Source organism: Crassostrea angulata, chromosome 8 (assembly GCF_025612915.1).
Source record: "Crassostrea angulata isolate pt1a10 chromosome 8, ASM2561291v2, whole genome shotgun sequence".
NCBI classification, from domain to species: Eukaryota; Metazoa; Mollusca; class Bivalvia; order Ostreida; family Ostreidae; genus Magallana; species Magallana angulata.
In genome coordinates, this window is record NC_069118.1 from 22914783 (window position 1) to 22930794 (window position 16012).

Sequence of the window (16012 nt, forward strand, 5' to 3'; positions counted from 1 at the left end):
CTGTATGCGAAAGGGTAGTTTTCGGACTTCAGAGCTATATCGAATTGAAAAAGCAATGTAATGAAACTATTTTTTTAATTTTAATAAATGTTTTTAATATATCTGACGTATTCTTATTGGATTGGAGTCAAAATGAAAATTAGAACATAGATGCCATTAATTGGTTCATTCTTTATATTCCAGAAACCATAATGCTTACGCAAATGCATTCAAAATACTAGATACAATGTAGCATGAAACAAAGTTTTCTTATACGAAGGTTGTTCTGAGACTATGTAGACATTACTTGAAACCAAAAAATTCTTTATTGCTCTTCCATGAGACAATTATATTTTACTAATGACTTTTTGTCTCAAAATACTCACAAATTTAAAATATACGTTATTGTTTACTTTAGAAAATATATACCTAGCATGCCCAATTACAAAGTATTTCTACTTTTTTTTAATACAAAAAAAAATACTTAGACAGTACAACCTCTCTGCCCATTCCAGACAATGCTTGAATTAGTTATTGTCTAACTCATTCTTTAGGAATCGTACCGTTCAGCCTTTTTTGTACATTTCTATTGCTCATGATTACAATTTTTTTACTTAATGTCATCATACTCATCTGATTATATTTTCTGTTGCATAAATACTAAATCGAAAAATGTATTTCTAAGCTCTGTTTGTTTGGTTTTTTTTTCATTTTGATAAAATTTGAAATAATATGACATATTTACACATTTTTAATTAGTTGCCTATGAGTTGCCTCAGACGTTTGCGTTGCAATAATAATACATACTCGCACTTCAATTTGTCACCCATAATTTGCTATAAAATACTTGATAAATTACTATAGCCACCAGCTTTGGTGGACAAATGGCAACTAATAGTTTCCAACTTATTAAAATTTATTACATAACATATATTTTTACGCATTAAATAACATGATCTTAATAGTTTTGTTGATTTATAACACTAATGATAATATCTAAATACCATAGCATAGAAGGAAATGATGGCACTTTATAGAACGCACAATAACAGCAAACTTTATATCGGATGTAAACAAATCAAAAAGTGGAAGGAAACTAACATAACGGGAAAACATAGTTATGTAAATAACTATAAACTTATTTAATTTTTAATTGGCATATCGATTTTAATTCATGTACAAGATAACCGCATTGTTCATAAAAATTGTCATTTAACATGTAATTAAATTGCTAACAAACAGTTAAATAATCGTCTGAGGTGTACAAAATGCATTTCATAACATCGCTATGCAAAAAAAAAAAATACAAAAACCAACAAAAAAAAAACCAACAAAAAAACCCCAGACAAACAAACTAGATGAACTTAAATAAAAAAACCCAATAAAATATGATGCTTGTAAATGTTTAAGTTTATCAATTAATGACCTACATTGTAATTCGGTTTTCTGTTGTGATTTTTTTCTGTTTCGTTTGTCTGTTCGCACAACACTTGCCCCCTGTTTAATATTTATTTTTATAAAACCCTACATGTACATTCTCTATTTCTCTGGTTTTAAAAGCTTTAGATGGGGAATAGTGGCTTGGTAATACATTATATGATGTCAGAACAATAAACGTTTTAACACAAACAAATGGTAAAACATTCATAAAATTACTATTCTGTTTTTTTTTTAATTACCTGTAATAATAAAAATGTTTTATCACATTTACTTTTTATAAGCAATATCCGCTTTCGAACATTTACTGTATTCACCAGAACGTCTTAAAATATAAGTGTTCGTTTTAATGATTATACTCTCTTATCAACTGTTGTGATAACCATATTCAAAGGGTGTGATTGGCCCAACAGAAGGGCATAATTTTTAGCTTTGTTGTTACCTACATCATAATTTTAAAGTTTTTAATATATAATGTTAATAAATACACAGTATTCGTAGAACAAAATATACAATGATCCTGGCCCGACGCTATTGATTAGAAACATAAGTCAATGAAAGAAACAAAAGGAGAATTGGATGCACTATTTGTAGATGAAAACAATATACATATAGGTAAAAAAATAAGCTAAATTTTAACTTCAAAGTTAAAATTATTAAAAATTAAACCCAATTCTTGCCCTTACTGTGGAATATATCTAAAACATGTGTAAATAAAATACACTTATAACACCATAAAATATTTAAGACGTCAAAAACGATTTTACAAATAAACACAAGTATCATGTTTGCATACAAAATGAATATGAAATTTTTTTTATTTAACAAGTCCTTGATGATATTTTTTGTACGTATAGCACAAAAAAGGGTGTGTTTTTTTATATTTCGATTTATAAAGAAATCATCAATTTTTTGAATGAGCAATCCATACGCAAAAACAATAGCGTTCATTTTATCACTAAGGAATCGAAATTCCATCTCCCCAACACGCCCCCCAAAAAACTAAATTAAAAACAAATGTATACCCATTGGTATCCAAAACTGATATATGCACCGCATACATATGGGTTTTAAGACACATACATGTATTTATTTGTTTTTGTTTTCGCAAGAATGGAAAACACCAGTTAATGTACTGTTGAACACACCAGAAAAAATACTGATGACAACATAAAACTATCAAGTAAAGAATGATGATGCAAGTTAACATTGATTTTAAAAAACAATGATGGAAACATAGAATTGTTCATTCGGACATCAAAAATTGATATACTGTTTTATCAATTATAATGGTTGTAAGGTAGGATAAGATATTACGGAAAGTCCTTATCTCTAATACACACAACAGTCAGCATGCACTTGATAACGTGACGTGCTCGTAGTTTTGCTACATGTATGCATTCAAAATAAATGAAGAAAATGGATTCGAATCATTCCACCACATTGAATTCATAATAAATATTCTCGATTCCATGAACATTTGGTGATGGATGATCGCTACGGTTGCTCTTAACTAAAGACCGAGGACTCCGTATTGTAAAAACGATCACGACAAGTAGCACGATCGTTATGGTTCCTCCAATCAGTAAAATTATCAAATTGACGTGAGTTTGAAATATTCTGTTTCCCGCAGATGATGGTTTTTTTCCTGTTTCTACTATTACATCAGATGCTATTGTAAAAATGGGTAACATATAGGTTAAATAATTACAAATGTACCATATGAGTTTAACAAAATAAGACTTCTGATAGTAAAATACATGACTATTGATGTGTCATGCAGAACATTGGTCTTTTATTAAAATAACGCATTCTCCGCAAAAATAGGTTCGCGCCTCAATCTAGTACCCCGGTCTAAAAAGTCAGGAATAGTTTATGAATATACTCTCTATAACTACAGACATCTATTTAGTTTAACTACTCACTACAGTGGTAGCAACGTTATTGTTGACAAACGACACGCAAGATTCTGATACAAGAACGATACACGAACGATCACGCACGATACATAGACGATACATAGACGATCACTAACTTTCTGAACCTTCACGATACACGAATAAAAACGATAAAACACGCAACCGAACGATTCTACACCATTAAACACGCAAAATCAAAATTAATTTTTAAGATTAGAATTAAGGAAGCGTATTACTTTAATTTGTATTGCTTTATGTTTGTGTGTTATTGAAAAGCGACATGTACTTAAGTCATGCACTGTTTTGTATTTTACGAGTTAACACTTTTACACATCCATACACAAATATAAAGGATTCACACACAAATTAATTTGTTTGTCTCCATAACGAATATTAACTTATATCATAAGTTAAAGAAAATTACGTGTAATAGAAATGAATATCATGCATAAACTACACCAAATTATATACACACGAGTTGACTGTTTATATAATTTCATTCTCTTATGTACGATTTAATTATGCGGGATACAGGTAAATTTGTTACCCTGTTCTATAGAATTTCGATTTTTCCCATCCAATATTTTCATTATTTACAGTACATAATTGATTTATTTCTATTTATTCTAAATTTTAAAGCGTCTTAATAAATTTCATTTCAAACAAATGTGTATACAATCTACTAGATAACAATGCGTCTCGTATTCTAATTTGAAAGAAAAACGTTGGGAATAATCGTTTAGTTCAAAACGGGGAATGGGTAAGCTTGGCCACTTTCATTCAACGTGTCGCTTTTGCTAATATGATTGAAATTTTTTTGTCAATACACAATTGATGCTTGATATAGGCTGATTTTAAAATTAAGCAAAACTAACTCGACCGAACAAAGGATTGAATGAGTTATGGAAATAAAAATATGTATTAAATGACGAAAGAGAGAATGAATGTTAACAACTGTCAATGTTCTTATATTTAAAAAAAAATAGATTCACATTGTTTAACAAAAACTACTTGTGTTTGTTTTAAGAATAAATCTCCGTAAAAAAAGTTACAAAACGATAAACCCGCGCAATCACGCACGAACACGCACGGTAAAAAACGCAAACCAATTTTCCTGATACACGCACAATCCTGCACGTTACACGATCGATCACCCACGTTACACGAACTATATAACACGATTGGCTTGTCAACAATAACGTTGTTACCACTGTACATGCATATTAAGGAGGAGATCTATAAGAAATATTTACATTGTTTTTAGACTTTCAAACACAATCCTCCCATCGAGTATTCTTACATTAAAGCTAAATTTTATAATTTTAAGATTAGTGCACGTGATCAGTACAGCTAGTTATATAATTGTAAAATTACATTTTTCAATATTGAATATTTCTATACTCTCTCTCTCTCTCTCTCTCTCTCTCTCTCTCTCTCTCTCTCTCTCTCTCTCTCTCTCTCTAAAACAACTACATGTAATATGTTGCAATTAAAGTATATAAGCTTTTCGAATAAAATTACTATGATTACAGACATACTTTTTTAAAAAAGTTTGTTCAAAAAAGTTATTCAGTTCTGCTCACAGTCTTAATGTATCCGATAGAATGTAAAAACTACAGACATCTATTTAGTTTAACTACTCACTACAGTGGTAGCAACGTTATTGTTGACAAACGACACGCAAGATTCTGATACAAGAACGATACACGAACGATCACGCACGATACATAGACGATACATAGACGATCACTAACTTTCTGAACCTTCACGATACACGAATAAAAACGATAAAACACGCAACCGAACGATTCTACACCATTAAACACGCAAAATCAAAATTAATTTTTAAGATTAGAATTAAGGAAACGTATTACTTTAATTTGTATTGCTTTATGTTTGTGTGTTATTGAAAAGCGACATGTACTTAAGTCATGCACTGTTTTGTATTTTACGAGTTAACACTTTTACACATCAATACACAAATATAAAGGATTCACACACAAATTAATTTGTTTGTCTCCATAACGAATATTAACTTATATCATAAGTTAAAGAAAATTACGTGTAATAGAAATAAATATCATGCATAAACTACACCAAATTATATACACACGAGTTGACTGTTTATATAATTTCATTCTCTTATGTACGATTTAATTATGCGGGATACAGGTAAATTTGTTACCCTGTTCTATAGAATTTCGATTTTTCCCATCCAATATTTTCATTATTTACAGTACATAATTGATTTATTTCTATTTATTCTAAATTTTAAAGCGTCTTAATAAATTTCATTTCAAACAAATGTGTATACAATCTACTAGATAACAATGCGTCTCGTATTCTAATTTGAAAGAAAAACGTTGGGAATAATCGTTTAGTTCAAAACGGGGAATGGGTAAGCTTGGCCACTTTCATTCAACGTGTCGCTTTTGCTAATATGATTGAAATTTTTTTGTCAATACACAATTGATGCTTGATATAGGCTGATTTTAAAATTAAGCAAAACTAACTCGACCGAACAAAGGATTGAATGAGTTATGGAAATAAAAATATGTATTAAATGACGAAAGAGAGAATGAATGTTAACAACTGTCAATGTTCTTATATTTAAAAAAAAATAGATTCACATTGTTTAACAAAAACTACTTGTGTTTGTTTTAAGAATAAATCTCCGTAAAAAAAGTTACAAAACGATAAACCCGCACAATCACGCACGAACACGCACGGTAAAAAACGCAAACCAATTTTCCTGATACATGCACGATCCTGCACGTTACACGATCGATCACCCACGTTACACGAACTATATAACACGATTGGCTTGTCAACAATAACGTTGTTACCACTGTACATGCATATTAAGGAGGAGATCTATAAGAAATATTTACATTGTTTTTAGACTTTCAAACACAATCCTCCCATCGATAATTAAAGCTAAATTTTATAATTTTAAGATTAGTGCACGTGATCAGTACAGCTAGTTATATAATTGTAAAATTACATTTTTCAATATTAAATATTTCTATACTCTCTCTCTCTCTCTCTCTCTCTCTCTCTCTCTCTCTCTCTCTCTCTCTCTCTCTCTCTCTCTAAAACAACTACATGTAATATGTTGCAATTAAAGTATATAAGCTTTTCGAATAAAATTACTATGATTACAGACATACTTTTTTAAAAAAGTTTGTTAAAAAAAGTTATTCAGTTCTGCTCACAGTCTTAATGTATCCGATCCATATTAGGACCAAATTTTTCCAACCTTGAATATCCATAATGTATTTAATACTTTGATATTTATTTTAAGGTCTATGGAGACTAGCACATTTCTTAAAGTAAAAAAGTAATTACTAGGAATATCAAAAAATGCTTTGGTGGAAAGATGTATTTTATCATTAGGAATACAAAAACTATTGAAAATAATTTTTATACAGTGTAGATATTTTTAGAATGAATTTTTATAGGATAAAAGCAAAGGGGGACAACTCTTCAAAATGAGGTCATTAATTAGGACACATTCCACTCTTACATATTGATACTCAAATAGGAAAATTATGTCCAAGTATACTGAGTATTAAGCCCATACATATCTGTTGTGCACCCAGATTCATTGAATCTGAGGCTATTATGGATCGGATACCTTAATAACGGTCTTTAACTGATTGCCTGACCAGGGACCGTAAACTAGCGATATTCATACTTTAAAGTCACTTAATAGACTCAAGTTACATGTAGTTACAAATACGCACATTAATGGTTATTGTCTTTCAACTTTGAAACCCTAATATTACTGTTATGTTCAAAACTGATTTTATTTTGAACTGAATATCAAAAGGAACATTTTAATTCTATATAATTTTAAAACATTGTTTATAAAAACTATTTTTTTTAATTTTTTTTTTAGAATGTATATGTAAGAAAGGGGTGGTAAATAAACAAAAACAAATTAATTAGTTATCAATATAGCAATAAAAAATATTGAATAATCAGCTGTATACCAAATAATACCTGTTAATTCTGAAAATGAAATACACCCCTTTATATGATGACATAATAAACAGGAAGTGTTACATCTTTCACTACAGGCAATCCCATACGAAGGAAGGACGCACGTTTGGGAGCAGTTGAGACCAAAGTATCCCGCTGGGCATTCTAAAAAAATAACACCGCTTTTCTAATCAAAAGAATGATTTAAAGATAAATTTTGAATACTAAATTAAAATAGTATCGAGTAAAACATTTCTTTATTCGTATTAAGAATTTTTTTATAATGAATATACATGTATACCTTTGCAATTATTTCCATCTTTATATTCATTGATAAGGCAATTTTTAGAAACCAGTTCTGTCGTTCTGTTGAAAATATTAAAAAAAATGAATAGTTAAGATAAAAAGCGGTCCTGATTATAATTAATTTGTTTTGTATTTACATGGGTGATAACGTTGACACAGCAATAACGTTTGTTTCAAAAATTCCATAAAATTTCTTCACTAATCAAGGTAAAGTAGGGACTGCAATTTCTAACCGATAAATAAGTTGCTAGCTCGGTACAAACTCAATCATCAATTAGTCGTATTAGATATCAAAAAGTTGTATACTTCAGTGTAACTTGATTGCAAAATAAATTCTGTATATTAAGAGAAATTGACAAAAAAAAAACCTGAATACAGTTAAGTACTGGATCCGAGGAGATTGGGAAGGGAAATTAATTAGTACTGTTAATTATGAAAAATGTTAAAATATTATGACATTGTGCTGTCTGTGAGCGTTTGTTTTTTTCAAAAAGGGTCCGATGATTGTGAACATTTTTAGACTGGATGGATCTCCCCGAGAAGAAGAGGTGTAAATAAAAGTATAGGAAACATACCTATGTTACTATCTATTTATGCATAAAAAATCAATAAATTTATTTTACGGGATTAGGGGTGTCTTGATTCTATTTGGGATCGCCCCGCTATGTAACATCAAAAGGGTCAGTATTCTATCAATGTAAATGTGTATTTACGTTTTCCAAATACGTTATTCGTTAATTGTAAAAGGAGAATTTAATTAACTTTTTTCCATTTTTTCCATTTCGTTTAAGATTGAAAGTTTGATACATGCATGCTTTTTTTCAATTTTCCTTTGTTTTTGCATAATATTACATTGGAAGTCCTATTTACAAAATTCGTTTTAAGGAATGTCGTTGCATACCCAGACGGTGCGCTAGTGCACATCAAAGCAATCGAGGCATACACAAACTTTGTTTACTGTGAAGTGACGGGGTGAAATTTTAAAACATTTTGTATGTAACGTATTTGCTTAAAGTGAAATCACATTGTGTGCTTATTGGCTTCCAACAAAATACTATGACATGGCCAATGCTCGTCAAATTAAAGTAAAATCAAACATCTTCGTCTCATTTCCCTGTATAAATAGTGGATGACTATTTTACACGAAGGTCTGGAACTTGTCATGATAAACTTTAAATGTCCTTTGCGGATCACTTTTTACTTGATAAGTTAAACTGAGAGCAAAATTGTGAGTAGATTAATTATTTCACGTCTAATTGGTCGTCGTTGATATATTTCTTCTTTATGATTATTATGATAACATAAAAATGTATAATATTATGTTTGCCATATCAAAATAATATTTTCAAGGTGCTTTCAACAACATTAAATACAGTAAATGAAAACGTTATAAATGCAGATATCCATTTTGATAGGAGTATCCTATTTACCAGTCAGAATAAAATTGGACTAACCGATTAGCAATTCTGTATTCGATTGCCATTCCTAAAAATATGGCACAATAGTGTTAAAGCATAGGGGCAATTACCTAAATAAAGTTACGAACTTAATGTATAATGTGCCCACGTATATATACGTCATATTCGGGTAAATGAAGTTCATTTTAAGGCTACCGTATTATCTTTTCAAATAGTCATGATCAAACAGTAAAAAAAAATTCTTTTACAAAATTAACATAATTATAATTAGAGACAAGCAATCAGTTTGATAGCAAAACTTGTTTTCTTTTAAGCAAACAGTATCTGTAATTGATTTGTCAACCCTGAATTAATAATCACACCCTTAACACAAATTTCCTATCTTGATAACAGTAGGACGAGTTATCCGTACAAAAGGGGTACTCTATATGCAATACTATGCAAAAATGACGATGTTCAAGAGCATCTTTTATGCATTTTTGCATACATCAAGCAAAATGAAAAAAAAAATCCAAATTAAATGCTTCATTTTGATATATGTCCAATTGATCTGCAAAACAACAACTTCCCATCTTTAAAATTGCAGGAGGAGCTATCCGAACAAAGGGGTAAGTTTACCATTTCAATTACCAGGTTGTTCCTTTGCAAATCGGTATAAAATAAATTCGTAAAAAAACTAAAGAGCCAAGAATTGACATGATTCTACTTCACTATATTTCCAATATAATTTCCCCAGTGAAAAATAATTAGACATTAAAAGATAAAATAATAGGATGGAGAAGACTAGTCTATTAGTCTCGAACACTGTATGTTTTAGACATTGTATTCAATCATATTAAAATGTGGCATTCGCATGCATGTTTTGACTATTTAACAGTGAATAATTAAGACCATTAACGATATTTTTAAGAGGTATCCATTTTCAACGTTTGAATATCATTTTGATGTGACGCATGTCAACGATGCAAAATATCTCTATGTATGTTTTAAAGTATCGAACAGTTGTATTTAAATGAGCCTATCTATGCATTACGAATCAATTGCGAATGTGACATTCATAGATCAACTCCATCCCTTATTATAAGTATTGCGGATCCCTCTTGTCATATGTTGATCAACTATGCCCTTTCTTCGAAATTCCTTCAAATAGGCTTTTAGCGATACTGGTACATGTATATGATTGTAAATGAACACATGAATATATTTAAGTTTTGTGCAAAAATCATTCACCAAGACAAAAACAGGCATAGATATTATATATTAAACTTGTTATCAATAATTGTGCTTAACAAACAAATACGGCACGTCAATATAAAAAGGATAGGTATCATTTATGTAGCAGAGTTGTTAAAATTTGTAACTTACATGTTTCGGTCAAGCCCTGTAAAAAAAACTTGCATGAAATGGTATCTTCATATCTATTTTTACTGTATGATGTACTAAGTGAGTATAAATAAGGGAATAAAGAAATCGTGTTCATATTAACCTATCTGGTTTTAAAAACAAAACACAATTTCCCCATATCATAGTCGTATTTACGAAAATTAAAAATTCTAGAATTAAACTCTTTTTAATAGTATTCAACAGACAAAGAAAAACTTAACGAGGCCGGGTCTATTTTGTTCTGCCCTAGATGTTTGAATGAAATTTTTTACATGAATTTCTACTGATATAATTATTATTTTAAGATAAAAAAATAAAACATTTACCACACCGTTTGATTAGGGGGTCATATCAAACTTTGTTAATTTTTAACATAGGACCCTATGGGATTTTGCTTGAAATGCATCAATTTTGCACATTTTTTTTAAACTTCTGCCCTAGGAATTTCTTCCTTTTTTTGTTCTACATATGAAAGTTATTGCTAAAAGGCATCAAATGGTAAAAAAAAAACACCTTTTACCTCCTGGTTTGATCCCGGGGTTTTATCAAAGTTGATTTTTGAATGCCCAATTTCCCAGATTTGTCAGATAATGGCTAATTTTATTTGACAAAGGCGGGGATGGTGATCTTAATAGTATTTTAAAAAAACATTCATACATATTTAAGTAACAAATAAATGTATAACATCAGATATTAAGGGTCATTAATTTAAAATGCATGGTTACTGTCTTAAATTACATGTATCAATCTATATTTAGGCGGGGTATGAAAACATGACAGAAGGCTAGACTTGCTGAACCCTCTTCACGTTTTCAACCCAAGCCCAAATATAGCTTATACTTCGAGACATTTATGTGTATTCCACAAAATAACATTAATTTTACGCATCAAACGAGCTATTTTCAACAAATATTGATGAATATCTGCAGTTGAAACTATCACGCCATGGCGTTAGCCAAGCAAAAAGATGACTTCACAATACAAATGAAACGCTGCGCGAAAGCGTGTGTACTCGTTCTATACTGGGCCTAATTATCTTTAATTTTAAATTTCTATGCCAATGGTTGTTCATTGAAATACAAATCCAGTCAAAGAATATATAGATGTTGATCAAATGAATCATTACTTGTGAATTCAGGAGTTAAGTTGCATCCCACTTCATGATGACAGGGTGAGCAGTTAATGCATTCTTTACTACATAGAACCCCGTATGTTGGTGGAGTGCACTTCTGAGAGCAGTTGTATCCAAAATATCCAATTGGACATTCTACAAACAACAACGCAAAGTTACATGAATATGGACTAACTTTCATTTATTTTATGAAACATTTCGAAGAAAAAAACTACCTTTACACTTATCTTCAACTTTAAAGTAATTAACCAAACAGTCTTTTGTTTCTTCTGTTGAATTCCTTCAATATAAAAGCACTTGATAAAAAACTATTGCGATTCCAAATGACAACATACGGAATAAAACATGTCTATCTCACAGATAGATTATTAAATAAAGCAATACTTACTTTGTTAGGCAATGGCTATTACATGCACCAGCTATCCATATACAAAAGACCTGGACCATCCATTTATTTACAAATTCATTCAGCATTGTTGCATTAAGTAAATATGCAAATTCAACAATCTATAAAAAAAATGTACAAATAAGTTATTTATTATAATCATACATTGATTACTACATATAGATCTTCAACCATTGGTGGCAAATTATTTTGTGATTTTTGTGTTCACTTCTATATGGATGAAATAATGGGGGTTTTGCGATTGAAAATATAAGCAAGTAAGTGCATTTCAAACAACTAAAAATATTTTCTACATAGTTTAAAACAAGTTTGATTGTATTTCATTTGGTAAAGGTTAATAGAAAAAAAAGGTATTATGATGGACGTGCCTTACCGTACACATATATATAAGGATTAGACTAATATACAGTAAAACTTGTTTAAACCGGCGGAGAGTGGTTATGAAAAATTTGGCAGGATTAGGCAACATCCGGTTTGGAGAACATTGTAGCAGATTTATGTGAGTATTTAATGCAGTAGGTCTTGATCGTCTATTCTTGCAAAATGTTTAATTCTTCTGAAATATGTAAGCCTTCTCTGATCGTGATTACGGTGCAGATTTTCAATTTATATTTGGAAAACAATAATTAAATAACGGAATTCGTACGATGAAAATACTTTTCAATCAAATCATCGTTATTGATAAATTACCCGATTAACCTGATAAGTCCGACACGAGACACATGCATGAATTCCCGGAAAGTGTTAAATTAGCACTGACCACGCGACAAGTCAACAGGTGGCCGATTACGTAATGGCGAGAACTGTTTTGATGCAAGGAGCAATGGATAGATATACGGGAATTTAAATAAAAAACGGAAATTTATTTAAGAATGAAGCATTTTGACAAAGTAAAATGTGACTCTGTAAGTGTAACCATACAACGCGCATTACAAACAATATCGGTAGTCTTACTCCCACGATATCCAGAGTCATGGCCTGAAAAAAATGAGGTGAGGTATAATACACAACCCCCACTTTAGATGCAATTATGGCATTAAAAATGCATATTTATTTATAACAAGACCTAACGTTATCAAATTTGGAGACCTTTGATAAGTGTAAATGATCATATATAAACAATAAATATTTGACATCAATTGTTGTGAAAGAAATAAAATTACTTGACTCCCTAATATTAAGACTAGCAACCAGACAAAATTACTTTACATTGTTAATTTGTTCCTATTTCATTGTTTGATACCATATGACAGGGTGTCAATTTTCATACATAAAACTATTATAATATTTGCATTGATAGGGATGGGCAAATTTAATAGGCACCCATTTTATATCAATAATAAACAATGAAAAAGACGTTTCGATGTTTTATAGCGGTTTAAGTAATACATGTAACAATTTAAAAGTAATGATCTTTTTATCAATTCAATATTCTTCTATCCTATGAAAATTAACAATATAAAAAAAGTTTTCTTACGTCTTTAATCGGCAAAAATTAGTTGGCAAAACCTTATGTTTTGCTTAAACGTAGGTAAAATTTGCTACTTTTCATTTTTAATGTTGTTTTTCATGGCAGCGGTTGCACCTGTCAACCATATATATATATATATATATATATATATATATATATATATATATATATATATATATATATATATATATATATATATATATATATAAAGCACTAAAATGGCTAACGACACGAACAATAGAAATTGTCAAATTTTCGGGACAACCAGTCCCTTCTTCAGGACCAAAAAACAAATTACATGAGTACAAAACAAAGAAAACAAAATCTAAAGCTACTACTTAACTACTTAAGAAATTATAAAAAAGAACAGCTACATTATAAACATTTGTTCACATTCTTAAATAAGGTGTTGCTACTGTCGCCGATCGCTCTAAAGTAATCAATCGACTGCCAACTTCACGTTAAGTTAATTAGCTAATTAAAATTGGCGTCCGAGTTAATTAATGAAAATTTGATCCCCCGTTGTTAACTCGTACGGCACTTATGATATAGACTCGAATTTTGATTAAAAAGAGATAAAATTAAATGAAAATAAATAAATAAAATAAAAAAAAAAAAATATATATATACATTGACCATTTTTTTCATTCAGGGACAAGGCTATTTTTTCTGATTTAATTTTGGAGAGGCAGATAAAAATTTGGTTTTTAAGTTTATATTTAAGGATTGCAAACGAAAAAAAACAGACAATTTATTTTTACAGAGCTACGCGAAGTGTTTGTTTTTTAATAAAGTTTGGATTCTCGGTGATACAAATAATAGTATTTTTAAGAATTTGACGTGCACCTCTTACTTTATATAGAAAAAAACCTTACAATGTATAAATGATAAATATCAAATAAAACAAAACAAAAAATTACTTACGACTCCGAAACCCAATCTCAATGATTGGAACATACCAATTTTAATGAAGCCGAACACTAAGTTATTTTTGCACTTTGCTATGTATTTCCTTTCAAATAGTTCACTGTGTTATAAATAATATTTGCTGTTTTAAAAGACTGTTTACAAGGAAGAAAACGGCAAATCATCAAATTATCTAATATATAAACTGCTGACCTATTTTATTCAAGAAATTTATTTTTGTATGCAACTTTTTGAAAATTGATCGATGATTTTTATCACAACAACCCTTTTGTATAAATTGTTATAGGCAAAATGTATTAACTTCCCTATGTACATTAATTGCATTTTTTCCCACGCAATTTATAAGTTGATTTGGTCGTATGCTTTCTGACAATTATGCATTTATTTTGTATACATTCCCTTTCTTGTGTTTATTTCAATTTGGGTATTAAAAAGGGAGCATTCAATGTACCACGAAGCCACATTTTTCATTCAAATGTAATATACGGAATTATCATATTTTTTCGTCATCTTTTGGAAAAAAGAAATAGTCAGACGAAATAAAAATAGTAGCGTTAACGTATAGTTAATCTAATCTCAAAACATCAAAATGTAAATATTTTTTTTAAATTTGGTATTGTATTACTTTGTATTGTTCAATAGTATGTAATGCTGGTTCAAGTGGCAGTTTGACGTATTTGTGTTGTTGCTCTGATATTTATTGTTGTAATCATTTCTAAATATTGCTAATTCGGTGTCATATGTAGTGTGTATTTGACAAAGAACTCTCATAACATTTTGTACGCAATTTCACCTATTTTTAAGCAAACAAGCACAAATACCCTAAAAAACAAATACACAGGATTAAATGACCAGCGACGAATTAAAATATTTGATATATACATGTACTATGTCTCGATGTATTGTTGTCAACAACACGAAAAATATTGGCCTTCTATAAAGGGCCCATCCCTTTTAAGGTGTATATTAAGTTTAATATTTTGGTAATATCTCTAGATTTTAGATATTGTGGTATGTAAATTGGATACACGTATTTTTTGTTCTGATGCTTTGACAAAATTTTAAATTAATCCAATTCAAATATACAAAAGAGACATATATTGTTATTTAGTAAGCTGCATGCATTTGTAGTGGGGTTAGATATTTTTTCATGACAAGAAAGAGTTACCTCTCATAGGGTCATTGGTAGTTTTAAACCTTTATTCATTTGACATTCATTAATATATTCTGTTATAATAGCTTGCAACAATAAACATTCAATTTTTGCTAGTATTTATCGGTGCATTTTGAGTATTACATGTCGTCTAATTAGATTTGTTTGGCTTGAATTTATCAATTTCTTAGAGTTCATCATTATGTTTGAATTACCTCCCTCTAATCGCTAGATCTCAATGTTCAAGTATATTACACATACTGTCAATTCGATGAAAAGTAATAAATTTTTTTTTGTTTTTTAGGAAAAGATAATAGCGTAATCTTAGAGTTCATCATTATGTTTGAATTACCTCCCTCTAATCGCTAGATCTCAATGTTCAAGTATATTACACATACGTACGCCTAACGACACGAAATTAAGTGTATTAAGTGTTGAAAATAATAAAATATCACTAATTAAAAACAAGATATCTATTGATCACATTGGTAAATCTA

The 16012-nt window shown here is 29.7% G+C and overlaps 1 protein-coding gene across 1 annotated transcript; it reads right to left on the minus strand.

Annotated features, from left to right (window-relative positions):
• Nucleotides 1–2655: 2655 nt before the first annotated feature.
• Nucleotides 2656–12032, minus strand: LOC128160247 (multiple epidermal growth factor-like domains protein 10). The gene is made up of 7 exons (XM_052823545.1): nucleotides 11947–12032; nucleotides 11774–11838; nucleotides 11553–11693; nucleotides 10409–10424; nucleotides 7621–7685; nucleotides 7341–7484; nucleotides 2656–3088 (listed from the first exon to the last, which is right to left on the minus strand). The coding sequence occupies exons 1-7, from the start codon at nucleotides 12030–12032 to the stop codon at nucleotides 2847–2849; spliced, it is 759 nt and encodes a 252-aa protein (XP_052679505.1). The 3' UTR covers nucleotides 2656–2846.
• Between the last annotated feature and the right edge of the window lie 3980 nt (nucleotides 12033–16012).